This window comes from Anabas testudineus, chromosome 18, assembly GCF_900324465.2.
Source record: "Anabas testudineus chromosome 18, fAnaTes1.2, whole genome shotgun sequence".
Classification (NCBI taxonomy): Eukaryota; Metazoa; Chordata; class Actinopteri; order Anabantiformes; family Anabantidae; genus Anabas; species Anabas testudineus.
In genome coordinates this window covers 9,481,356-9,509,168 of record NC_046627.1, presented here as the reverse complement: position 1 = coordinate 9,509,168, position 27,813 = coordinate 9,481,356, and the positions used below count along the sequence as shown (strand labels likewise).

Genomic DNA, 27,813 nt, shown 5'->3' with positions numbered 1-27,813 from the left:
TTTTTAAGATTTTTAACTAACCAAAAGACATGTCTATTTTAAAAGGCATCACTTTCTACCAGGTAAACCAATTAATTCCATCAGCAGCGTGTCTGTTCACACTTGTGAGAATACAGTTCACACACACAGGACCTCTGTAGCTTTTAAATAGTCTCACTGTGGTCAACGTCTACCGTTTTCATTTAATTTGAAACACGCTGTCTTACTACTCTGTGGTCCACAACGTTATATTCCTGTAAACCTCATGCAGCATGTCTCATGTTTAACAGGCCCAACATAAATGTCTCGTAGTAAATTTGCATTTAGTTAGTTTTTTTTTCTCTGTCTTCAAAAAATAAAAAAGTTAAGTTAAGCTCCCTGTCCCACCATGTATTGATGTGTTAACTTTCTTTTTTTTCCTTCTTTTTTAAATTTGTGCTCACAATGTACAATGATTTTTGAAACTACCCTGTTGATGTTCATACCCTGAAGTTTTTTAGATGTGTTTTGACAACTTTTAGAATTTAGACCCTCTTGCTATTTAAGACGTGTTGAAGTGGTGCACTCTTGTTCTCTAAGTGAGTATTACACAAAAAACCTATCTTAACAGAAACATTTTTCAACTATTAAAAAAAAACAGTAAGAAGAAAAACTAACTTATTTCATTTTTTTTCCAGGATAAAATGTGAATTGATATCTAACCTTTTTAAGCAGAAAAATCTGTTATGTTCTTTTATGTCAATAAATCAGCTTTTCACTTACTTCTATCAGACTATCAAATTTAAAGCAGTTTCAAATAATAATAATAATAATAATAATCTTCTTCTTCTCTTTCGGCTTTTCCTATCAGGGGTCGCCACAGCGAATCATCCTTCTCCACCTAACTCTATCATGGGCATCTTCTACCCTAACACTAGCCAACCTCATGTCCTCTGTTAAGACATCCATATATCTCCTCCTTGGTCGTCCTCTTGTCCTCCTACCTGGCAGCTCCATCTCCAACATCCTTCTACCAATATATTCACTATCCCTCCTCTGAACATGTCCGAACCATCTCAGTCTGGCCTCTCTGACTTTGTCGCTAACACAGGCAACGTGAGCCGTCCCTCTGATGTACTCGTTCCTTATTCTGTCTAACCTGGTCACTCCTAAGGAGAACCTCAACATCTTCATCTCTGCTACCTCCATCTCAGCCTCTTGTCTCTTTCTCACTGCTACCGTCTCTAACCCATAGAGCAGAGCTGGTCTCACCACTGTCTTGTACACCTTTCCTTTGAGTCTTGCTGACACTCTTTTGTCACACAACACTCCTGACACTTTCCTCCACCCGCTCCAACCTGCCTGCACTCGCCTCTTCACCTCTTTTCCACACTCTCCATCACACTGAACTGTTGACCCCAAGTACTTAAACTCCTGCACCTTCTTCACCTCAGTCCCCTGTAACCTAACGCTTCTACCTTGATCCCTCTCGTTCAGACACATGTATTCTGTCTTACTACGACTGACCTTCATGCCTCTTCTTTCCAGAGCAAACCTCCACCTCTCCAGCTGTTCCTACACCTGCTCTCTACTCTCACTGCAAATTACAATGTCATCCGCAAACATCATTGTCCAGGGTGATTCCTGTCTGACCTCATCTGTCAGCCTGTCCATCAACATAGCAAACAAGAAGGGACTCAAAGCTGATCCTTGGTGTAGTCCCACCTCCACCTTGAACTCCTCTGTCTGACCTACAGCACATCTCACCACCGTCATACTTCTCTCATACATGTCCTGAACTAGTCTGACGTACTTCTCTACCACTCCCGACGACCTCATACAGTACCACAGCTCCTCCCTCGGCACCCTGTCATACGCCTTCTCTAAATCTACAAAGACACAATGCAGCTCCTTCTGACCATCTCTGTACTTTTCCATCAACATTCTCAAAGCAAAAACAGCATCAGTGGTGCTCTTACGGGGCATGAAACCATACTGCTGCTCACAAATCTCCACCTTCTTCCTAAGCCTGGCTTCCACTACTCTTTCCCACAGCTTCATTGTGTGGCTCATCAACTTTATTCCTCTGTAGTTGCTGCAGTTCTGCGTGTCACCCTTGTTCTTAAAGATTGGAACTAGAACACTTCTCCTCCATTCCTCAGGCATCTTCTCACTCTCTAGAATCCTATTGAACAAACTGGTTAGAAACTCCACTGCTGCCTCTCCTAAGCACTTCCACACCTCCACAGGTATGTCATCAGGACCAACAGCCTTTCCACTCTTCATCCTTTTCAGAGCCTTCCTAACCTCATCCTTTCCAATCTCTGCTATTTCCTGCTCCACAACATCCACATCTTCCTCCCTTCTTTCCCTGTCATTTTCCTCATTCATCAGCTCCTCAAAATACTCTTTCCATCTTTTCTGCACACTCTCCTGGTTTGTTAGCACCTTTCCATCTCTGTCCTTAATCACCCTTACCTGTTGCACATCCTTCCCATCTCTATCTCTCTGTCTGGCTAGCCTGTACAAGTCCTTCTCTCCTTCCTTTGTGTCTAACCTGTCACACAGCTCATCGTAAGCTTTCTGTTTGGCCTTTGCCACCTCCCTCTTCACTCTACGCTGTGCTTCCTTGTACTCCTGTCTACTTTCCTCAGTCCTTTCTACATCCCACTTCCTTCTAGCTAACTTCTTCCTCTGGACGCATTCCTGTACTTCCTCATTCCACCACCAAGTGTCTTTACCTTCTTTTCTCTTTCCAGATGACACACCTAGCACCTTCCTACCTGTTTCCCTGATAACTTCTGCTGTGGTTTCCCAGTCATCTGGAAGCTCATCCTGACCACCCAGAACAGTGTCTCAACTTCTGTCTGAATTCCTCACAAGTTTCTTCATTCTTTAACTTCCACCACTTGGTCTTCTTCTCTGTCTTCCCCCTCTTCTTCTTCCTGACCTCCAGAGTCATCTTACACACCACCATGCGGTGCTGTCTGGCTACACTCTCTCCTACCACCACTTTGCAGTCACTAACCTCTCTCAAATGACCTCGTCTACATAGGATGTAGTCCACCTGCGTACTCCTACCTCCACTTCTGTATGTCACTCTATGTTCCTCTCGCTTCTGGAAGTAAGTGTTGACTACAGCCATTTCCATCCTCTTAGCAAAGTCCACCACCATCTGTCCTTCCAGATTCCTTTCCTTCACACCAAACCTGCCCATCACCTCCTCATCACCTCTGTTGCCCTCACCAACATGCCCATTGAAGTCTGCTCCAACAACAACTCTCTCTCCTCTGGGGATACTCTCTATGACCTCATCAAACTCACTCCAGAATCTCTCCTTCTCTTCTAACTCACAGCCAACCTGTGGCGCATACCCACTGACTACATTCATCATCACCCCTTCAATTTCTAGCTTTAGGCTCATCACTCTGTCTGAGACTCTTTTCACCTCTAGAACATTGTTCACAAACTCCCCCTTCAGGATCACTCCTACCCCGTTTCTCTTCCTATCAACACCATGGTAGAACAGTTTGTATCCTCCTCCGATACTACGTGCCTTGCTGCCCTTCCACCTTGTCTCCTGCACACACAGAACATCTACCTTTCTTCTCTCCATCATGTCTGCCAGCTCTCTGCCTTTCCCTGTCATCGTACCAACGTTAAGTGTCCCTATTCTCAAATCTATGCTCCTGCCTTTTCCCTTCTCTCTCTGACCACGAACTCTTCTGCCTCCCCTCTTTCTTCGACCAACAGTAGTCAAATTTCCACCGGCACCCTGTAGGTTAACAGCATCGGTGGCGGTCGTTGTTAACCCGGGCCTCGACCGATCCGGTATGAAAGTCTTGTGAATGATTCGCATGGTTATTTTGGCAATTTTTACGCCGGATGCCCTTCCTGACGCAACCCTCTCTATTTATCCGGGCTTGGGACCGGCACAGAAGTCACTGGCTTGCAACCCCTATGGCTAGATTAATAATAATACTAATAATAATAATAATAATAATAATAATAATAATAATAATAATGGCTAATATTACTACTTGTAGCAGCACATTTTGTACATTAGTACATTTTGATCAAACTATAGAAACTAAAAGTACTGCGCACTGAAACCAACAGCTAAAACCTCAAATATGCAGTGAAACTGGATTTTGTTCAGTGTAGTTTTCTTGTGGTGATACATGTCAGCTACTAGTAGCATGGACATACAATACACAAAGTATTTTTCCTTTTAAGAAATCTACACTAAGTACCCAATAATGGCAAAGTAAACACTGAATTTTCAAAATGTTTGCAAATGTTTAAAAAAGTGAAAAAAAAAAAAAAAAAAAAAAAAAAAAAGCAATGGGAATTCCACTTTGGCATAAGTATCAGACCCTTTGCAACAACACTTGATATTTAGCTCAGGTGCCTACTATTTCTCTTGATAGTTGGTAGATGTTTTACATTTTGTGTACTTTCTGTTTATACTGATTGGACATGATTTGGAAAGGCACACACTTCTCTGTAAAGGGCCTCACACTTGACCATATTTACTGTATCAGAAACCAAAGCCACAAGGCCAAAGGAACTGATCAAAACTCAGTAGTCTCTCTGACTGAGCTCCAGAGTTCCTGTGTAAAGACAGGACTGAGTTCCAGAAGGACACCAGTCACTCCAGCCCTCCACTCATCTGGACTTCATGGCACAGTGGCTAAAAGAAAGTTGCACCTTAGTACAAAAAAATCACGTGAAATCCCACTCCGAGATTCCTAAACTCGCCTGAAGGACTCTTAGACTGTGAAAATAAAGGTTTTGGGTCTGATGGCTTCCACTTATGAGAGGATGTATGTGGGAAATATGCCCTCTGAACACATATTAACAGCTTACAGAGACAACATGAAGATCACCCCAATCGGTCTAGGCAGATGGCCACCCGCCATGAGCCTGGTTCTGCTGGAGGTTTCTTCCTCTAAAGGGAGTTTTTATGTATTCTAATTAATGTTTTGTGCTGCCAGGTTGGAAAGACATGCTAAGTGAGTGTTCTAAATTAGTTAGCTAGCCACTTTTCAACACCAACCTCTGACATTGACTGGTAGTAACTATGATTTTGGCTATGATGGTGATGTCCATGTGACTATAATTGGTAAAAGTTCATTGTGACATAATTTATGTCCTCAAGTTGTAAATGCTATATCTTAGAAATACATAAGGGATAAGTGATTTCTTTACATCTGACACAAACATCTGCTTGAAATCTAGAAAGAATCTGGACAGTACAGTACAAAGTCACTGGTTAGAGGAGGAAACAGCATTCAATTACATGTAGTTTTTGTTACATCAATCATCAAATTAACAGCAGAAGTAAGAAAACAGGAAGAGGCCCCTCTGTGCATCTACGTTACACTTCAGTCTGATGTTCAGTCAGCAGCAAGACAACATGGAGGTCACAGCTCTCTGCATCACAATGCGTGAGTACTGAGTCTGTTACTTTATAGTACAAACTTTCAGCTGCTGTATTGTGTTTTTATGTATCAGCACTTTAATCTCATAAATATATCATTTTTTCTTTAGTCCCTTTAGTGATGATTGTGATGATGCTGCTGTGTGAACATGATCTGAAAGCTGGTAAGCAACAGCTATTTACTCACTGAACATATTTAGCATTTTAAAGGAAATGAGATCTTTTCTTTTTCTGCAAATCCATTCATTTCTGATTAGAGGTTAAAAACAACACTTTCAATTGTCACAAGAATCATGATGCCATTAATCATTTTGTAATGGATGGGTTTCTTTCTTTTTTTTTTTGCAGATGCAGCTTCTCTTCATATTGGTCCGAACAGAGCACAGTTCTTTGAATATGAGTCAGTAACTTTTTATTGTGAGGGTGTCTCTTATTGTGAAGTTGTACATGAGTCCAAAGGAAAAATATCATCATGTAATAAAACCAATAAGAGAACATCAACAGGGTCGTCCTGCACCGTTACAAATATTTATACAGATGACAGTGGAAAATACTGGTTTGAGACTGGAGGGGGGAACAAAAGCAACAGTGTCAACATCACTGTCACTAGTAAGTTTTTATCATGACAACAACATTTTGCCATAAATTCAACATGAGTGCATCAATAAATCAGCTTTTACATCCTTGTTGTTCAGCTGGTTCAGTGATCCTGGAAATTCCTGCTCTTCCTGTGATGGAGGGAGAAGCTGTAACTCTGACTTGTAGAAACAAGATGACTTCCTCACAGACCTCAGCTGATTTCTATTATTATGAAGTCTTCATCAGTAACAGCTCTACAGGAAACATGATCATCAACAGTGTTTCCAAGTCTGATGAAGGACTCTACAAGTGCAGCATCTCTGGAGCTGGAGAATCAGCAGAGAGCAGGTTGACTGTCAGAGGTGAGACACAGAAATATTTGAAAATAGAATTTAGACAACAACAATACATGTGGTATAAATGACAAATGAAACGCTTCATATTGACTGTAAACTACCTTTTGTACTCATTGCAGATAGTGAAAAAGAGACGGTTACTACCTCTTTCAAAGACACGAGTACTACCTCTTCCAAAGAGATGGTTACTTTCTCTTCCACTTTCAATCCATGGATCATTGTCACAGTTTTACTTCTGCTTCTTCTGATCTGTGTGGGGCTACTTCATTTTGTCAAAAGTTACTGGCACAGAGGTAAAAGAAAATAGTTAAAGTTAAAAGTACACATGGATATTTGCTTGTGTAAGATATTTACCACTCATACAATGCTGCATCCTCACATATCAGTCACAGTGTGAACAGGTGTGTCCAACTAAGCTTTGAGCTTTAATTTTCAAGTTTCAACCAATACGTTTCTAAACAGCAGAATGTTTTCTTTGTGCATTTTTTGTTGTTTTAGGACCTTTTTAGACAAAGTAAGGTATTTACCTGCAGCTTGTGGGTATTTTACTTGCAGATTGGTAAGAGGAGAGGAAACCTGCCATTAGATTACTTTTATTGTTGAGAACTATAGTGACAAACCTAATAAAAAATATTATACTATTAGTATTATACTATAGAATACAAAAACATTATTTGGCTTAATTTTTAATAGATCTTTACAAAATAATGCACAGGAAATAGTCAACACAGTAGCTACATCATACAAAACTAAATTTAGAGGAAACTTTAGCATAGTTTATTCTAATTTGGTGAAGCTGAATGGGATTGTGTCCAGTTATAAGTTTAGCTTTTTAACATAATAAGAAAGACATCTCTGCTTCCTGGTTTTCTATTGATGCTGTTATTTTTTCTTCTATTTCAGTAGTGTTGTACGTGTCCACACAAAGACCTGGATCAGGATCAGCTGGGAATCAAACAGGTGAGAAAACAAACCAGACACACTGTCCATTAGTTCCTCATGTACTGTAAGCTACTGTAAGATAACTAAGTTGCCTTTGCTCATTAGGAACACAAATACCCAGATAACAAAGTTATTTTTTCGTACATGTCTTGTCAATGTCTCTTACACTGCTGACCTGTTTTTCAGTCTATGAAAGTGTCAATTCAACTGTTACAAGCACAGCAGCATATGCTGTAGTAACAAAAACCAGGAAAAAGAAAGGTACAGTATTTCACTCGTTATTGTTGTTTTAATTTTACTTTATAATGTCAAAACAAGTTCACATTTAATCATATCAGACTTTACAAATATATAATGTATAACCATGCACTATTATGCTAACTACAGCAGACTAAAAATATAACTCTGATGTTACATGTCTCAGTGTTTGTTAGATGTGTGAGTGCTGGTTTTAACCTGACCTTCAAATTTGTGATTAAATGTAAATGAAATGTTTTACATGAAAATATAATCTTGTTTTTATGTACAACCGACTGTATCACTTGCACTGGTTCGTAACAACCCACCTTTTACAGAAAATGCTTTCTATTCTACAATCCAGTGGGTAAGAGCAATGAAAAATAACTTTTTACCACTATGCTCTTCTGCCTATAAACATTTTTTCAGTTTTCAGACACTTTCAGGTTCCAAGCACTAACCATGTTAATCATGGCAAATTGTAATTACGACACAAAAATCCATATGTATATAATAATCAGAAATCAACTATTATGTCAAATGTCAAAGTATTGAAAAGTATAATGAAAGTATTATTTCTTTAGTGTATCACAGAATGATTTTTGTTGGTCTTTATCGTCCTCATCTGTTATATTATATCTTTGAGTTTGTGAATACAGCTTTCTATAGTTCAATGTGAAGCTGTATGTTGTATAATTTCTTTTTGTATATTTTCTGAGTTCTACAGAATGACAAATGACAGTTTTCTTACAGGTTTAGAAGAGTGAGCTGACTGAAGGAGAAGCTTCAAAAGACAGTTATCATCACTTTTTTTTTTAAATTAACACCATTATATGACAGTAAGACAGCTGCTTGTTTAGTATACAATAGTCACAAACTATTTTAAACCCTTATGTTTGTACTACTAAATAGAAATGATGAATTTATACACATGTCCATACCTTTGTATGAAAGTTACACTCTATATTACACTTTCTTTTCTTTCTTTTTTATATTTGTGTTCACAATGTACAATCATGTTTTTTTGGACAACCCTGTTGATGTTCTGACTTTGAAGGTTTTTAAACGTATTTTGACAACATTTTGAATTCAGACCCTGCTTTTTAATATGTGGTGTAGAGGTTCACGCTTGTGGTCTAAGTGAGTTTGACACAAATAAACAAAAAGTCAGCTCCAGAAAAGCAATTTGCACCCAATAAAAAAAAAAAAAAAAAAAACATGACAAGAAAAACTGACTAAACATTTTCTTTCTGCATGAAATGTGATCTGATATCTAATATTTCTAAGCTGAATAATCTGTCATGGTCTTTCATGTCAATACATCAGCTGTTCACTTACTTCTATCAATTTTAAGCAGTTTCAAAATAAGTAATTAGGTAGATTTGTACAGTTTGTTGCAGCAAAGTACATTATGATGAAAATGTAGAAACTGAAAGTACTGCACACTGAAACCAGCAGCTAAACCTCAAACATGCAGTGGGACTGGAAAAAAAAGAAAATAAATAGGGAATTCCACTTTGGTATAAGTAATCAGACCCTTTGCAACAACACTTGATATTTAGCTCAGGTGCCTCAAGGTTCCCTTGATAGTTGGTAGATGTTTTACATTTTGACCGGTGCCACATGTGGTAATTTAAACAGATTGGACATGATTTGGAAAGGCACACACTTCTCTATAAAGGCCTCACAGTTGACCTTATATACTGTTTCAGAAACTAAAAGGCTCGAGGCCAGAGTTAGTGGTTAAAACTCATTAGTCACTCTGACTGAGCTCCAGAGATCCTGTGTGGAAAAAGGACTAAGTTGCAGAAGGACAACATTCACTGCAGCCCTCCACTGATCTGGACTTCCCGGCACAGTGGCTAAAAGAAAGTAGCACCTTAGTACAGAACACATGAAAGCCCGCTCGGAGTTTGCTAAACGCACCTGAAGGACTCTCAGACTGTGAAAATAAAGATCTTTGCTTCCAATGAGAATGTTTGTGTGAAATCTGTTCTCTGAACACGGATTAACAAGTTAGAGAGACAATATGAAGATGACGTGATCGTGGATCTGTTGTCACGGTTTTAAGGGAGGGGGACGAGGCAGGAATTAACTTAAACAGGATTTATTACTGAAAAAAATACAAAAACAGGGAAAACACGAGGACAAAGTAACAACAGAAAACCATCAGTGCGACTGGGAACAAAGTAACAAAACAAGACTCCAAAGTACAAAACCAAAAACCACTGCACGATGGCAGGAAAACACTCACTGAAACAGGGTAACAAAGTCCAAAGATTCAGGAGGGGAAAACAAGTCTAGAGAGTCCAAAAATCCAGAGTCCAGGGGGGGAGGCAGACAAGGCTGAGGAGGAGTGAGCAGGAGCAGGCAAGGTTGGGCAACAGTCAGGGAAAGCAACAGGCAAGGAACCACAGGCTGGAGACAGGTTGGGGAAAACGACGCTGGAAACAAGAGTGGGGAATGACGACGATCTGACAGGGGAGGAAGGTCTGAGGAGAGCTTATTTAGTGTGAGGGGAACACAGGTGAGTCCAATATGCCGCTGATTGGCAAGAGCAGAGGGAGAGAACTGGCTGGTGGGCGGAGTCCAGAGGGAGAGTGAGGTGGAGCAGTGAGGAAAATCCTCAGCTTGGCCTGATGCCAGGCCGAAACCATGACATCTGTTGGTTCTTCCAAAGTCATGTTGAGCTTGTTGTCCTGGCAACATAACCACAAACTAAGAAGAGATCAGGAGCAGGTTTGTTCTTACACAAACAATTCACAGAAATCACGGTGATGAGAATAAAAACTGTGAATTTATATCACAGCAAGTGTTGCACGTTGCAGCAGTAGGTCTTTGAATCTGTTATCGATAATTTAGATTTAGTTCAGCCTCCACAATCAATGGATGTGTTGGTTAAACCGACACACACTAATTACACACAGTTTACAGAGTATTCCTGTACACAACTTTACATTTGACCTGTTCCCATGTTAGATTTTACTTTTAATCTGTCAGACACGTTTTGCCTCAGTCTTTCTGCGCTTTCCAAAGTCACATATTTAAATACTCTAATTTCAATTCAATTTTATTTGTAGAGCGCTTTTTACAATTCAAATCGTCACAAAGCAGCTTTACACAACCAAAGAACAGTACATGAACAGTGAATGTGTAAGAATCATAATAAATCAGATTGTCCCTGATGAGCAAGCCGAGGGCGACGGTGGCAAGAAAAACTCCCTGAGAAGGCAACAGGAAGAAACCTTGAGAGGAACCAGACTCAACAGGGAACCCATCCTCATATGGGTGATTACATGCTGTGTAGGCAGCAGGCAGTCCAGTATAACAGTTAATGTCTTTAAGTTAATATGGAGTCCAGTTAGTTCTGTCTAATGAATCTTTTGCACAGACAGGTTGGAAAGACATGCTCAGTGAGTGTGTGTCTGTAGCCTTCAGGACGTAGACAGTGGGAAACTTGATCGTGGTTTATATACAGTACCACTGATATAGATCACACTAAGGGTCACAACTATGAATTTTATTCTAAGCTACTCCTGTGTTTTCTTTCACAATACTTAGTTTGTAATTGTATTTACTCAGTAAGAATAAACACTGCATGAACTACTCACAGTTAGACAGAGTGATAGATCCAAATGTCTCTGGATGAAAGCTCATGTAAATCAGGGCATAGACATTACCTGTCTAATATTCATCATGCTACCCATTCAACCATCCCCAGAAAGATCAGGTCCAATTCGCACATTCACCAGGCGGACCATGCCTTACAGCCAACTTTAGAGGGTAGGAGGGATTGGCAGATATGTGACTATCTAACTCTACAGAGGTTGACTCCTGCTGGTTTATTTAGTGTTTATTTATGTATAGGTGAAATGAATGAGTCAATTAGTCTGGTGAGTGGAGTGGAGGAAGTCCATACATGGGTGTGGCAGGAGAGGGAGCAATGAACAAAAACAAAAACATAACAAACAGACAGGGGCAGAGGCGTGAGGCCTGAATCCTGACAATTAAATTACAAAGTCACTGGTTAGAAAACAGCAACAATTAGTTCTAGTTTTAATTTAAACCATCAGACAGAAAAAGTTTGTGATATAAAAAAATCATCACATTAACATTAGGAGTAAAAAAACAGGAAGAGACGCCTCTGTGCACCTACATTACACTTCAGTCTGATGTTCAGTCAACAGCAAGACAACATGGAGGTCACAGCTCTCTGCATCAAACTACAAGTACTGAGTCTGTCTCTGTTAATTTATAGTACAAACATTCAGCTGCAGTTTGTGAATTTCTGTATCATCACATTGATCCCATAGTGTATCTTATCTGTTGCTTTTTTTCATTTATCTCTTTAGTGATGATTGTGATGATGCTGTGTGAACATGATCAAAAAGTTTGTTAGTACCAGTTATTTACTGATTGAGTTTTTTACTGTTGGCTGTTGATTTGTTTATTTGAAAGAAGTTAGTTTCTTATTCTGGTGACCCAGTCATTTCTGGTCGTTAGAAACAAGACTTTCAATTATCACAGGAATCATGCTGCCATGTCTTTCTTTTCCGCAGTTTCTCTTCATATTGATTCAAACAGAGCACAGTTCTTGGAATATGAATCACAACGTTTTTCTTCCCACTGTATTCATTAATTTTTAACAATCCCATGATCTAGTGCCATTTAATACAAGTCACTACGTTGGAAAGTGTTGATTGTTTCAGTTGTTTAATGATCTATTAAATTTGATCTTCTACTTGAATAAGGACAAGTCAAATCATTGGGACTTCCAATAATAATATTGATATTAGAAACATAAACAGCTATAAAAATTGTTATGTACATAACATTTTGCACGTCTTGTTGATGTCTTGTCTTGCATATGAGAAAAGAAGACACCCTACTTCACTTGACATTGTTGTTTTTTAGCTTTATAATGTTGAAACAAGTACATATCTAATTGTATCAGACTTTCCAAATATATTATTTGGATTAGAAATGTATGACCATGTACATTAATGCTAAATACAGCAGACTAAAAATATGACTATAGTGTTACAAGTTGTTCACATGACACTTCGTTGCAGTCGTCTCAGTGTTTCTTAAATGTATGAGTGCTGGTTTTAACCTGAGCTTCTAAACTAAAACCACAGAGGAAGAGGTTCACACATCTGCAGAGTACAGGATATATATAGAATATAGGCTGTGAATTTCCATGCAACCACTTTGGACATGCATTTTTTTAGAATATCATATAACAAATATAGATTTATCACATAAATCTATATTAAGACACAGTAATGGGAACAGATATTCTAAAATAACCCATAATTAGTTCAGAGCATCAACTCCTTTGTTGCTGTTGATGTGTTAGCTACGTTCCACTGTCTCTGTCTTTATCATATGAGGATGAATCATCACGCAGACCTGTTTACTACATGTTGGACCTGGATGATACTCAACAGCTTGGTGAGTTTTATAAAATCCATTTAAGTGGTAACTGATGTTGTGATCAAACACAACCAAAGAAAATGCCAATTTGTAATTTCATCACAAAAGAAATGTGTTTCATGATATCATAATCTTGTTTTTATTTAAAACCGACACTGTCACCTGCTCTGGTTTGCACCAACCCACCTTTACCAGAAGATGTCTTCTATACTACAATTCACTTCCTGTCTTTCTGCTTTTATTTTGGTTTTCTTCCAGTTCCCTACCATGTTTTTGTCTCTCACTTAGTCCCCCAGATTATTTTCACTTGTTTCTCGTTAGCTCCCTTCATGAGCACCTTCCTGTTCACCTGTAGCTTGCCAAGTTGTTACTTTCATTAAAACGCTTCAGCCATCGTCTTGCTTTTGCTCTCTCTTTGCTTTCGTGTGTCAACCCTACTTTTTGGATCTTGTCTTTTCCTCACCTCATCGCCTCTTGGGAATTTACCCCCCCTGGTGTTCTGGACGTCTGCTCTCTTTCCCTGATCAGCACCTGGACTATGGACTGGCCCGTTCTGGTAGCGATCTTTCGTTGTTACTTACTTACTTACGTACTTTTGTCTCAAATTTCTTTTAAACTTTTCAGGGTTACTCCCTCTTTCACTTTAGTTACTGTTTTTTGCCTCAAAACATACCCAGCCGTGTTCTGTTGTGACTTTGTATTTTTCTTTTTCTTTCCCTGCCTGTTTTCGGTATTGTTCTAATAATAATCTTATTTCAGTGAACAGTTTTGACCATTTTACTTGTGTCTAGCCTTTTAATTAGGTCTACAAAATACGACATTTGTGACAATCAACATGTATGCACGAATCAGAAATCAACTATTAGAATCAATCAATGTGACATGAAACTTTTATTTGGAATACCATAAAAGACAAAAGTAAGTATTAGGTAAATATGCAACATATAATTTAATCTAAATGTAATGTTTTTGAAATGGTGTTGCCATAGCTTGAAGGAAATGTAGTTAATTATTCAATAAATCAATGTGTCAGCAAACACGTTTAATATTTTGAAGAATAATTTTTTTTTAACACCATTTTGTTAACGCAGCTTTAATTTGTATAATATTCCGAATGTTTTTTTATCTCTTACAGGTTTCGAAGAGAGAGCTGACTGAGGGAGAAGCTTTAAAGGACAGTTATCCTCAGTGTTTGTAAATTAACACCATAATATGACAGATATGTTTAGTATGGTCACAAACTATTTCAAACACTTATATGTTTACTACAAAATAAAAATTATGCATTTATACATGTGTCCATAGTTTTGTATGAAAGTTACACTCTGTATTTATATTGATTGAATTACATTTGAACTTATAAGCAGTTAAGTAGATTTATTTTTTTAAGCTTTTTAACTAACCAAAAGACATGTCTCTTTTAAGAGGTATCAGTTTCTACCAGCTAACTTTTCCATCAGCAGCGTGTCTGTTCACACGTTTGAGAATACATGCACTTTGCAGTTCACATGCAAAGCAACTCTGTGGCTTTTTAAGCACACTCGCTGTGGTCAGTGTCTGCCTCATTCATTTTATCTGAATCACACTGTCTTACTTCTCTGTGGTCAACAAGGTTGTGTTCCTGTTAACCATATGTAGCAAGTCTCAGGTTTACCAGCCCTGACAGAAATATCTCGTGGTACATTTGCATTTAGTTGTTTTGTTTTTTTCTGTCTTCAAAAAAAAAAAAAAAAGAGAGTTGTCACAGTCATATCTTAATGTTTCTAAGCTCCCTCTTTCACTATCTGTTGACATTTGTCAGGATCATACATTAGTCAGTTTTTTTCTTATTTTCTTTGTTTTTTTAATTTGTGTAGTACAATGTTTTTTTTTTTGTTTTTTTTGTTTTTATTAAGATGACCCTGTTGATGTTCTGACGCAGAAGATTTTTTGATTTATTTTGACTTTCAATTTTGGACCCTTTCGCTGTAAAATGTGGTTAATTGGTGTACTCTTGTGGTCTAGGGGAGTATGACAAAAAGCAAGAAAATCTGCTTCACACTTTTTTTTTCTGCATGAAATGTGATCTGCTATCTAATATTTCTTCTTTAAGCAGTTTCAAAATAAGTAATTAGGTAAATTTCTATTGTTTGTAGCAGCAAAGTGCATTATCCAGAGATCCTGTGTGGGGATAAGACTAAGTTCCAGAAGGACAACACTCACTGCTGCCCTCCACTGATCTTCATGGCACAGTGGCACAAGTCATACCTTAGTACAGAACGCATGAAAGCCCGCTCGGAGTTTTCTAAATGCACCTGAAGGACTTTCAGACTGTATAAATAAAACTCTTTGCTTCCAGTGAGAATGTTTGTGTGAAATCTGTTCTCTGAACACAGACTAACAGGTTAGAGAGACAATATGAAGATGACATGATCGTGGATCTGTTGGTTCTTCTAAAGTCATGCTGAGCTTGTTATCCTGGCAACATAACCACAAACTAAGAAGAGATCAGGAGCAGGTTTGTTCTTATACAAACAATTCACAGAAATCACGGTGATGAGAATAAAAACTGTGAATTTATATCACAGCAAGTGTTGCACGTTGCAGCAGTAGGTCTTTGAATCTGTTATCGATAATTTAGATTTAGTTCAGCCTCCACAATCAATGGATGTCTTGGTAAAACCGACACACACTAATTACACACAGTTTACAGAGTATTCCTGTACACAACTTTACATTTGAGCAATTCCCATGTTAGATTTTACTTTTAATCTGTCAGACACTTTTTTTCTTTGTCTTTCTGCACTTTGCCAAGTTACATGTTTAAATACTCTAACGAGTCTTTTATACAGCCAGGTTGGAAAGACATGCTTAGTGAGTGTTCTCAGTTAGTTAGCCAGCCATCTTTCAACACCAGGCTGTGACACTGACTGGCAGTACCTGTGATTTCACGTAGGATAGTGCTGTCCATGTGACTGTAGCTGAATCTGTGCTTGAGTTGTTATTGTTGTATTTGCTCAATTTGAATAAAACTGCATGAACTACTCAGAATCAGACAGAGGGACAGATCCAGTTGTCTCTGGGTGAAAGGTGTTGTAAGTCATGTATTAGACATAACCTGTCTAATATTCATCATTGTCCATTCAACCATCCCCAGAAAGATCAGGACCAATTCACACATCCACAAGGTTGACAACGACTAATGACCCACTTTTGAGGGCAGGAGGGGTTGGCAGAGGTCTGAGAGTTGTTAGATCTTTCCACATCCTCACATTACACTGAGTTAATTCAGGCCAGGAGGTGGAGTAAATCCAACCTGGAGCATACATCTGTTGTCTCTAACCAACTGTCTTCAGACTAAAGAAATCTGGGGTACAGCCTGTTGGTCGCTGTAGGTCTGTGATGCAGTTACTTGCCCTTTAACTCTATCTGCAGATCACATCATTCAATTTGTACAGTCCACACAGTAAGTCCAGGCAGGTCATGTTAAGTTAATACACTGTCACTGTAATTACACAACTATAGAAATATTAGGAAAGAACACGGACATAATGACATGTTACGAGATGTATTTATTGCTCTTTGTTCCTTTCAAAAAAGCTCTGACAGTTTTTAGAGGTGCTGCCACTCTGCAAATAGAGGAAAAATAATAACAACTGAAGCAAAGAACATGTCTGTAGTCACAATCTAAAGGGCCATTCTAGGTCTGAGAGCTGCAGGCTGTACACTGCCTTTCATCCAGAGACAACAGGATCTGTCACTCTGTCTAACTATACTGAGGTTCATTTAGTGTTTATTCATGCCACTTTGCAGTATTTGCACATGCACAGCTTCTCTCACACCTCTCTCAAAGCGCTTTGTCTTTGTCTTTTAGATGAAGGTACACATATGATTCAGGTCCTGACATGTTGCTCCTCCTGTGTAGCTGCTGTTTGGTTTCTCCAGTGTACAGCTCACTGCATCAGATTGCATACACTATATCGAAGTCCAGTGTTTTGGGTTTTTCTTGTGAAGGTTGTCTAACCTCTGTTGGTGGTCAAAGGCCAAAGATCAAGGTCATAGTCACTTCAGGTTCAACCAGTTCTTGTTATGAATGTTACTTTTCTTTAAATTTGGCACAAATTGTCACTTGGGTTAAGAGGTGGTCTGATTAGATGTTAGTGTAGCTGAGGTGACTGTGACGTCATTTATGTCCTTCTGTTGTGAATGGTATATATAATGATATATATAACCAAGATATAAGGAATTTTGATACATTGGACACAAACATCTGCTTGAACACTCTGAAATGTGGAAAGAATATGGACAGTAAATTACAAAGTCACCGGTTAATGAAGGAAACAGAATTCAATTAACTCTAGTTTTTGTTTAAACCACCAGACAGAAAAAGTTTGTGATGAAAAAAAAATCATCATATTAACACCAGAAGAAAGGAAACAGGAAGTAACACCTCTGTGCAGCTACATTACACTTCAGTCTTATGTTCAGTCAGCAGCAAGACAACATGGAGGTCACAGCTCTCTGCATCAAACTGAGTGAGTACTGAATCTGTCTGTTACTTTATATTACAAACATTAAGCTGCAGTATTGTGTTGTTAGAATAGATGATACACTGACCTTCAAGAGCCACTGTTTCAACTGTAGGAATCATTGAAACACACTGACTTTACAAATGTTTCTTGCTTTTTCATTTGTCTCTTTAGTGATGATTGTGATGATGCTGCTCTGTGAACATGAACAGAAAGTTTGTAAGATTTTCACTGTTTCTTGTTGTTGTTTTATTTTTTATTTAAAAGAAGTGAGAAACAAGAAAATATGTTAATTTCTTATTCTGGTTACATGCTGCCATTTATCATTTTATACTGGATCAATGTTTCTTTTGTTCTATTATTTTGAAAATATGTTCCAGTTTTATTAATCTCTTTTCTTTTTTCTTTGTTTCAGATGCAGCTTCTCTTCATATTGATCCAAACAGAGCACAGTTCTTTAAATATGAGTCAGTAACTTTTTATTGTGAGGGGGTCTCTTATTGTGAAGTTGTAAATAGGTCCAAAGGAAAAATATCATCATGTAATAAAACCAACAAGAAAACATCAACAGGGTCGTCCTGCACTATAACAAATGTTACATACAGTTGTCAATACTGGTTTCATGATGGAGGTGGAAAAAGAAGCAACAGTGTCAACATCACTGTCACTGGTAAGTTTTTATCATGACAATGACATTTTGTCTTAAATTCAACATGAGTGTATCATTAAATCAGCTTTTACATCCTTGTTGTTCAGATGGTTCAGTGATCCTGGAAATTCCTGCTCTTCCTGTGATGGAGGGAGAAGCTGTAACTCTGACTTGTAGAAACAAGATGACTTCCTCACAGACTTCAGCTGATTTCTATTATTATGGAACCTTGATCAGGAACAGTTCTACAGGAAACATGATCATCCACAATGTTTCCAAGTCTGATGAAGGACTCTACAAGTGTAGCATCTCTGGAGCTGGAGAATCAGCAGAGAGCAGGTTGATCGTCAGAGGTGAGACACAGTAACGTTTTTAAATAGAATGTATATTTATATGTGATATAAAAGACAACTGTAGCCTTTCTTATTAACTTTCAACACATTATATTATTTAACTGTCAAAATGTTGTGAAAGTCCTTGCACCTTAAAAGGTACAATAATTGTTGTACTCATTGCAGATGGTCAGAAAGAGAGAGTTCCTTCCACTTCCAACCCGTGGATCATTGTCACAGTTTCACTGCTGCTTATTCTGATCTGTGTGGGACTACTTCATTTTGTCAAAAGTTACTGGCACAGAGGTAAAGAAAATGACATAAAATACATTTTACTCAAATATTTGCTCTTATTATAAGAGCTTGTTGTTTATTTAGTGCTGCTTCCCCACATATCAGTCACAGTGTGAATAGGTGGGTCCAACCAAGCTGTAAGCTTTTTAACAAAATTAGCAAGACAGCTTTTCTTCCTGGTTTTCTATTGATGCTGTTATTTTTCTTCTATTGCAGTAGTGTTTTACGTGTCCACACTGAGACCAGGATCAGGCTCAGCTGGGAATCAAACAGGTGAGAAAACAAGTACACACTGTCCATGAGCTCCTGATGTAAAGTAAGATAACTACGCTGTCTTTGTTCATTAGGAACACAAATACCAGATAACAAAGTATTTCAGACAAAGCAGAAAACATGTTTTTATAAAATATTATTAAACATACAGTGAAAACAATTCATTTTTGATATGAAGCATAAAAACAAAATCTAATGTCCAGGAAAAACAAGTAACACATTTACAAGGTGGCAACAAGAAAAGTTTAGTTTGTTTCAATGGTTTAATGATGTATTAAATTAGATAGTTCATCCACTTGTGTAAAGAAAAGTCAGATCATTAAGAGAGTATTAATAATCTTAGTAAAAAAAAATTTAAAATAGTTGTGTATATAACATAAATTACAATTTTGTGCATGTCTCTTACACTGCTGACCTGTTTTTCAGTCTCTGAAAATTCCGATTCAACTACAACAAACACAGAAACTTATGCTGTAGTAACAAAAAAAAGGAAAAAGAAAGGTACAGTACTTCACCTGACATTGTTGTTTTAATTTTACTTTATAATGTCGAAACAAGTACATATCTTATGGTATCATACAAATTTGTTATTTAGATTAGAAATGTATGACCATGTACATTAATGCTAAATACAGCAGAGTAAAAATATGACTATAGTGTTACAAGTTGTTCACATGACACTTCGTTGCAGTTTTCTCAGTGTTTCTTAAATGTATGAGTGCTGGTTTTAACCTGATCTTCTAAACTAAAACCACAGAGGAAGAGGTTGACACATCTGCAGAGTACAGGGTGCTTGTAGAATAGAGGTTATGAATTTTCATGCAACCACTTTGGACATGCATTTTTTTTAAATGTATAGAATATAATATAACAAATATGGATTCTATTAGAGTCATATTAAACATGAGATCATCACAATGTGTCATGTTCATTTCTGATGAGAAGACTCGCTGCTTCACCTTTCCACATAGGTGATTAGAGCAGCTTAAAATATAGCTACAAAAAAACAAACAAAGCTTTTTAACTTATGTTTCGTCAAGACACAGCAATGGAAAAAATATTCTAAAATAACCCTAAATTGGTTTACAGCGTCAATTCTTTTGTTGCTGTTGATGTCCCAGCTAACTTCTACTGTCTTTGTCTTTGTTAGATGAGGATGAATCATCATGTAGACCTGTTTACTACATTTTGGACCTGGATGATACTCAACAGCTTGGTGAGTTTATGAAAAACCCATTTAAATGGTAACTGAATCAAACACAACCAGAGAAAATGCCCATTTGTAATTTAATCATAAATGAAATGTGTTTCATGATAATACGAGGATCAATCAATAAATAAGGTGAATGTTTCAGTATAAGGACTTCTAATACAGATAGAAGCTTACTTTTCTCTTGTTCTTGCAATGTCATCCACTGTCACCCTTCTGTCAGACAGAAAGAGGTCATTGACTGATTCGATCACCTCAGGAGACCTCACTTCTGTAGGCCTCCCAGGCCTGCCTTCATCCTCAACACTGCTCCGTCCTTCTTTAAACAATTTAGCCCACTTGTAGACATTTTTTTGGCTGAAACATGTGGCACCATACACAGTTGACATTCTCCTATGAATTCCAACGGGTTTGCACCCTTCAGCAACCAACAACTTGATAACTGACTGCTCTTCAATCCTGGAGCATGCTTCTTGGTCGGCCATCTTTGTTAATCGCCAAAACTCACAAGGTTTTTTTTTTATTTGCAAAAGAAATTAAATCCATGTGAAAAAGAAGTAAAACAAAAAACAAAATAAAAAAAAGTAAGCTTCTATCTGTATTAAAAGTCCTTATACCGAAAAATTCACCTTATTTATTGAATGACCCTCGTATAATCTTGTTTTTATGTAGAACCAACAGTATCACCTGGTCTTGTTTGCACCAACCCACCTTTAACAGAATATGTCCTCTATTCTACAATCCAGTAGGTAAGAACAATAAAAAATAACTCATGTCACATGAAATGGATGTTTTCATGTCACTGGGAACTCATTATTACACTATTATTAAGTTTCCAGTTTTTCAGGTTCCAAGAACCAATCACAATATATTTTCACAGATGACAAATCATAATTATGACATTTAAATCAATGTCATGATCGTGGCTTCACTTCCTGTTTTTCTGCTTTTATTTTGGTTTTCTTCCAGTTTTCTACCGTATTTCTGTCACTCACTTCAGTAATCGCCCAGATTATTTTAACACTTGTCTTGTTGGCTCGCTTCATGAGCATCTTCCTGTTCAGCTTTAGCTTGCCAGGTTGTTAGTTTCAATAAAACTCTTCAGTTAGCTGTCTTGTCTTTGTGCTCTCTTTGCTATCTTTGCTCTCTCTTTGCTTTTGTGTGTCAACCCTGTTTTTTGGGTCTTACCTTTTCCTTGCCTCATGACCTTTTGGGAATTTACCCCACCTGGTGTTTTGGACCTCTACTATTTTTCCCTGATCAGCACCTGGATTATGGACTTTGTACCTCTGCGGATCTATGGATTTTTCCTGCTTGTTCTAGTAGCGAACTTTCAATGTTACTTTGTTCTTTAGTGTCAAATGTCTTTTTGTGTCATTTCTTTCTGTTAAAACATACCCATCCATGTTCTGCTGTTTCTTTGTGTTTTTTCTTTTTTTCTTTTTCTTTTTCTGCCTGGTTTCCGTGTCGTTCTAATAATAATCCTTTTTCAATAAACAGATTCAACTATTTTACTTGTGTGTGGCATTTTGGTGAGATCTACTACATTTGTGACAATCAACATGTATGCACAAATCCAAAGTCAACTATTAGAATGAATCAAAATGTCATGAAACTTGTATTTGAATAACTTAAAGAACATATATAAGCATTATGTAAATATGCTACATATAATTTGATCTGAATGTAATGTTTCTAAAATGGTGTTACACTAGCTTGAAAGCTATGTAGTTAATTGAGTTATTCAATAAATCAATGTGTCAGCAAACACGTTTAACACGTTTAATACTTTGAAGAATCAATTGTTGACACATAATTTTGTTTTTCTTATGCAGCTGTAATTTCTGTTATATTATTAGTTTTGTGTTTCTTACAGGTTTCAAAGAGAGAGCTGACTGAAGAGAAGCTTTGAAGGACGGTTATCATCAGTGTTTGTAAATCAACACCTTGATATAACATATTTAGTACAGTCACTTAACAAGCAATTTTAAACTCTGCTGTTTACTACAAAATAAAAATGTTGCATTTATACACATGTCCATTACACTCTGTATTTACATTTAATGAATTACGTTTAATGTTATAAGCAGTTAAGTTTTTTTTTTTTTTTTCTTAAGCACTTTAACTAACCAAAAGACATGTCTCTTTTAGGAGGTATCAGTTTCTACCTGGTAAACCAACTTTTTCCATCGGCAGTGTGTGAGAATACAGTTCACACGCACAGAACTTATGTGGCTTTTAAATGGACTCCCTGTGGTCAACGTCTAGCTTAATGTTATTTTTTTTCTGAAACACGCTGTCTTACTACTCTGTGGTAAACAATGTTATATTCCTGTAAACCTCATGCAGCATGTCTCATGTTTAACTGCCCTGACAGAATTGTCTTGTGGTACATTTGTATTTATTTTGATTGTTTGTTTTTTCTGTCATTGTTTAAAAAAAAGGGAGTTGTATGTATTTTAATGTTTCCAAGCTTTCTTTCCCACCTTCCGTTGACATGTGTCAGATCAGGGTCATATCATATAAAGTCAGTTTATTTATTTTTGTCTCTTTTTTTAACTGTGTTCACAATGTACAATCATCTTTTAAGATGACCCTATTGATGTTCTGACCCTGAATATTTTCAGATGTATTTTGACAACATTTTGAATCAGACCCTCTTGCTATTTAAAACGTAGTGTAGTAGTGCACTCTTGTGGTCTCAGTGATTATGAAATAACTAACATAAAACTATTTTCACCTATTAAAAAACATAGTGACAAGAAAAGCTGACCATTTTTGTACATAAAATGTGAAATCTATTTCTGAGCTGAAAAAAATGTCATGTCATGTCAATATATTAGCTTTCACTGAATTCCATCTGAACATCAAACTTTAAGCAGTTTTAAAATAAATAATCAGGTAGATTGGTACTGTTTGTAGAAGCAAAGTACATTTTGATGAAACTGCAGAAACTGAAAGTTATGCACACTGAAACTTCAAACACTTAAAATACAGTGAGAGTGGATTTTGCTCAGTGTAGCTTTCTTGTGGTGATAAATTAGCTACTATTTGCATGAGAATGCAATACACAAAATATTTTTATTATTAATTTTAATAATAGTAAAATACAGTTTATTTATGTTTGCAAACATATGATAAAAAAATAAATAAAGGGAATTCCACTTTGGCATAAGTTATCAGACCCTTTCCAAAAACATTTAACTTAGGTGCCTCCAATTCCTTTTAATAGTTGCTTAGATATTTTTTCTATGTTGACCAGAGTCCACATGTGGTAAATTAAACTGATTGGACATGATTTGGAAAAGCACACACTTCTTTATAAAGGGCCCCACAGTTGACCATATTTACTGTATGACAGACCAAAATCCAAGAGACAAAAGAAACTGGTCAAAATACAACTGTCATTCTGACTGAGCTCAAGAGATCCTGTGTAAAGATAGGACTGAGTTCCAGAAGGACAACACTCACTGCAGCCCTCCACTGATCTGGACTTCATGGCACAGTGGCTAAACAAAAGTCGCAGCTTAGTACAAAATATTACGTGAAAGCTCACTCAGAGATTCCTAAACTCAACTGACTCTCAAACTGTATAAATAAAGATCTTTGCTTCCAATGAGAATGTTTGTGTGAAATCTGTTCTCTGAACACGGATTAACAAGTTAGAGAGACAATATGAAGATCACATGATTGTGGATCTGTTGGTTCTTCCAAAGTCGTGTTGAGCCTGTTGTCCTGGCAGCATGACCACAAACTAAAAAGAACTCAGGAGCAGGTTTGTTCTTACACAAACAATTCACAGAAATCGAGGTGATGAGAATAAAAACTGTGAATTGATATCACAGAAAGTGTTGCACGTTGCAGCAGTAGGTCTTTGAATGTGTCATTGTTAATTTAGATTTAGTTCAGCCTCCACAATTAATGGATGTGTTGGTGAAACTAACACACACTAATTACACACAGTTTGCAGATTATTCCTGTACACAAATTTACATTTGTCCAGTTCCAATGTAAGAATTTACTTTTAAGTTGTCAGACACTTTTTATCTTTATCTTTCTGCACATTGCCAAGTTACATGTTTAAATACTCTAATGAGTCTTTTTTACCGTCAGTTTGGAAAGACATGCTAAGTGAGTGTGTGTCTGTAGCATTTAGGACATAGACAGTGGGAAACCTGTTGATTGTGGTTTATCAACAAGAGTGCACTGTTACAGATCCCACTAAGGGTCACATTGGTGAATTTTATTCAAAGCTACTTCTGCCCTCACTTTCAGTTTGCTCTCACAAAACTTTGCATTACCTCTGGTCCATATTGGTCTGTTCCCAAAATACAACCTGTATCATGCAGTAGAGCCCCTGTTACAATTCCTTCCTCTTTGTGTTTTTTGTTTTCCGCTTTGTGTTTTCCCTCACTTTCGGGGACATGTTTCAGCTGTTATGAATGGCAGCAGGTGTGTGTTTTTAGCAGGTGTGTTTGTCATTACTGTGTCTTCTATTTAAGGTGGTGTCTGCTCGTCAGCCTCGTTTGTTCCCTGCTTTCTCCATATACCTTTTCCCCAACCTCTGGCTTTCATCACCACAGTTTGTAAGTCCTGTTAGTGATGTCAGCTTGTTTATTAGTAGTGATGTCAGCTGAAGCCCTATGAAGCTTCCACAGGGTTCATCTGATTGTGCCAGATAATGAACCAAAGATGTGAGGCTTTGAAACCACACAGAACAGTAACATCTGGTGTTGTACTGCAAGTATATCATCTGCTGTAACCAGTCTCCTTGTCCTTGTTATACTTCAATGTGTACATGATAAAATGTTTAATACAAAACAATTTGTGATCATTTGCTTGTGTTACATTGTGAATAATAAGTATAAATAAGAGGGGGATGTGCTTGTGAAACAGTACCAAGCTAAAATGACTGCATGGGATCATTTCACAGATTTTTATTAAAAAACAGGATTCTTTGAACTGTGCTGGGTTTCAGCCTGTTTTTTGTCCTGAAGACTTTGCCAGCATTGGAGAAAATCCTCTCACAGGGCACAGAGGAAGCTGGTGTGCACAAAAAGTTAATCGCCAGCTTGTAAAGGTCCAGGTATAACACCTTGTGGGTGACCCAGTACCTCAGTTTAAGTACCTAGAAAGGAATTATCAGCCCATTGTCATTCAGTAGCAGAATATGAACATAATTGGTGATGGAGGTTGTAATCTTTACTGTACCTATTTATTAGTAGTAGTTAGCTTTGTAGTTTGTTCCAGCGTTTAGCTGTACGTTTGTTTCTTGTTAGTTACAGCTTCGGCTGTGTGGTTTTGTTTATTAGTCCCAAATATGTTTTGTTTTGTTTATTTCCAGCTTCAGCTGAGATTTTGATTTCCTTTCCATCGCATTTACTGCGTTTCTTTGTTTGTTATTTAGTTTTTTGTTGTTTGCTCATTTTGTTTGCATTAAATTACGTATGTTATGTATATTTCATTACATATTCTGTTAATAAATCTTTAATCAATCTTGATGTTAGGCCACCTGCAGAACCAGACAGATGCTAATGTTTCAGCCCTAGCCTCAGCTGGTGCTGTTGCTGACCAAGTCTTCCTCCTGGCTAGGTCACCGTCCGCTGAGTGCAAATTGGCTCCTCCCGAACGGTTTTCTAGGGACGCAACCAAGTGCCGCTCTTTTTTGGCTGTTTGAGCTCCAGCCGAATTCCTTTTCCATAGAGCATTGTTCTTTGCTCATTTTGACTTTGTCCTCTCTTTTAGGCCTGGTTCCAGAAACGGCAAGTCAGACGTACTATCTTGTTAATTTGAGGAGGGAGACAAAGACTGAAGTGAAGAAATCAGCAACCGCCACACCGTAATCTAGTCAACATCCGATCTCTGCGATGGGACCTAGAAGAGAGGGTAGGAAAAGCCTCTCATGTTAATCCAGTGCCCCGTGGGGGACGTGGATCGTCTGTTTGTCCCTTCTTCTCTTCATCTGCAGGTGCATTTCGCACTGCAGCGCTGATATCCCAAAGGTTCTGGTGGCCATCCCTCAAGGAGGATGTCAAGCTCTACATGGCTGCCTGTCGCACCTGTGCCTGTAATAAGACCCCCCCCAGCAAGTACCAGCAGGTTTGTTAACAGCTCCTCCTGTTCCGTCATGACCATGGTCACATATTTCCCATACTGCTTTACCTCTTTCCAGTGGTAACAATGTTATTATGACTGTGGTGGATCGGTTCTCCAATCTGGTTCACATCGTGTCTTTGCCCAAGCTGCCGACCGCCTCGGAGACAGCGATGCTCTTGGTGGACCATGTTTTCAATCTGCACGGTCTGCTGGAGGACATCTTGTCGGGTCGAGGTCCACAGGTGACGTTGGCTTGGGCAGATTTTTGTCAGGCACTCTGTTCCACCGTTAGTTTGTCTTCAGGTTTCCATCCTCAGATTGATGGACAGATGGAGCAGATCAACCATGAGGTGGAGACGCTGCTTCGATGTATGGCATCATCGAGTCCATCCACCTGGTCACAGCAGCTCTCCTGGATTGAATACTCCCACAACTCCCTTCCGCTGTTCGCTCTGGTCTCTACAGCTACCAGCCTCCACTCTTCCTGGATCAGTCAGCCAAGGCTGTGGTTTTGTTTTGTTCCTTTATTTCCATCTTCTGCTGAAATTTTTATTTCCTTTTTGTATCGCGTTTACTGTCTTTCTTTGTTTGTTATTTAGACTAATTAGTTTCTAGTTTGCCTTTTGCATTGATCTTCAGTATGTTTCTCCTTTTGAGTTTTTTGGGAAATCTCACTCTGCCTTTTCTGTCATTCTGCAACTGGGTCCACTAGTTAGCCCGTTCGTAAAACCCCCGCTGGCTGTCGAAACAGAGTGGGTTCACCATCAGCTGTAGCGTCTCAGCAGCAAGTACCAACCTACCTCAGTGAGATGATACAGTTGGTGTTCAGTTAGTTAGCTAAACACCTCTCAACACCAGGCTGTGACAATGACTGGCAGTAACTGTGATTACAGCTAGGATGGTGCTGTCCATGTGACTGTAGCTGGATCTGTACTTCAGCTGTTATTAGTGTATTTGCTCAGTATGAAGAAAACTGCATGAACTATTCAGAGTTAGATAGAGTGACAGATCCAGATGTCTCCTGATGAAAGGTGGTGTAAGTCATGCCTTAGACATAACCTGTCTAATATTGATCAGATTGCCCTTTCAGTCATCCCCACTGAATGACCCACTTCAGAGCGTAAGAGGTTTTCGCAGAGGTGTGACTATTAGATCTTTTCACATCTTCGTCCTATTCAGGCCAGAGGTGAAGTAAAACCAACCTGGAGCATATCTTTGTAGGCTCTAACCAAATATCCTCAGACTGAAGAAGCTACTCTGACCAAACAAGAAGGAAGTCCAGTTGCCATAACTCAACAAAATCTGTTCTGAAAATAGTTCATGCATTAGAACCACGCTGGCTGTGGGCACAGAGCAAGTAGGAAAAATTAAAATAAGCGAGATGGACACAGTTAGTTAACAGAGGACATAACCAGCACTTCTGAGACTTAGACAAAAAGCAGGGATTACGCTCCATCAGCCTCGGCAGTGCAGGTTATAGGCTCCTTTAACTAATTGTAT

At 38.1% G+C, this 27,813-nt stretch overlaps 1 protein-coding gene across 1 annotated transcript; it reads left to right on the top strand.

Annotated features, from left to right (window-relative positions):
- The first annotated feature begins 5,377 nt into the window (after window positions 1–5,377).
- Window positions 5,378–27,503, top strand: LOC113168282. Its single transcript, XM_026369299.1, has 12 exons — window positions 5,378–5,408; window positions 5,521–5,565; window positions 5,750–6,010; window positions 6,097–6,342; window positions 6,456–6,629; window positions 18,951–19,007; window positions 20,158–20,223; window positions 25,963–25,983; window positions 26,186–26,306; window positions 26,390–26,555; window positions 26,631–26,805; window positions 27,493–27,503. Exons 1-12 carry the CDS (start codon window positions 5,378–5,380, stop codon window positions 27,501–27,503), a joined length of 1,374 nt encoding a protein of 457 aa, XP_026225084.1.
- The last annotated feature ends 310 nt before the right edge of the window (window positions 27,504–27,813 follow it).

Bases quoted from the DNA above. Each gene is read 5' to 3' on its own strand.
- LOC113168282 (XM_026369299.1), top strand. From the start codon at position 5,378: ATGGAGGTCACAGCTCTCTGCATCACAATGC. The intron at 6,011-6,096 runs GTAAGTTTTTAT...CTTGTTGTTCAG, and splicing joins TGTCAACATCACTGTCACTA to CTGGTTCAGTGATCCTGGAA. The intron at 25,984-26,185 runs GTCAGACGTACT...CTTCATCTGCAG, and splicing joins CCTGGTTCCAGAAACGGCAA to GTGCATTTCGCACTGCAGCG.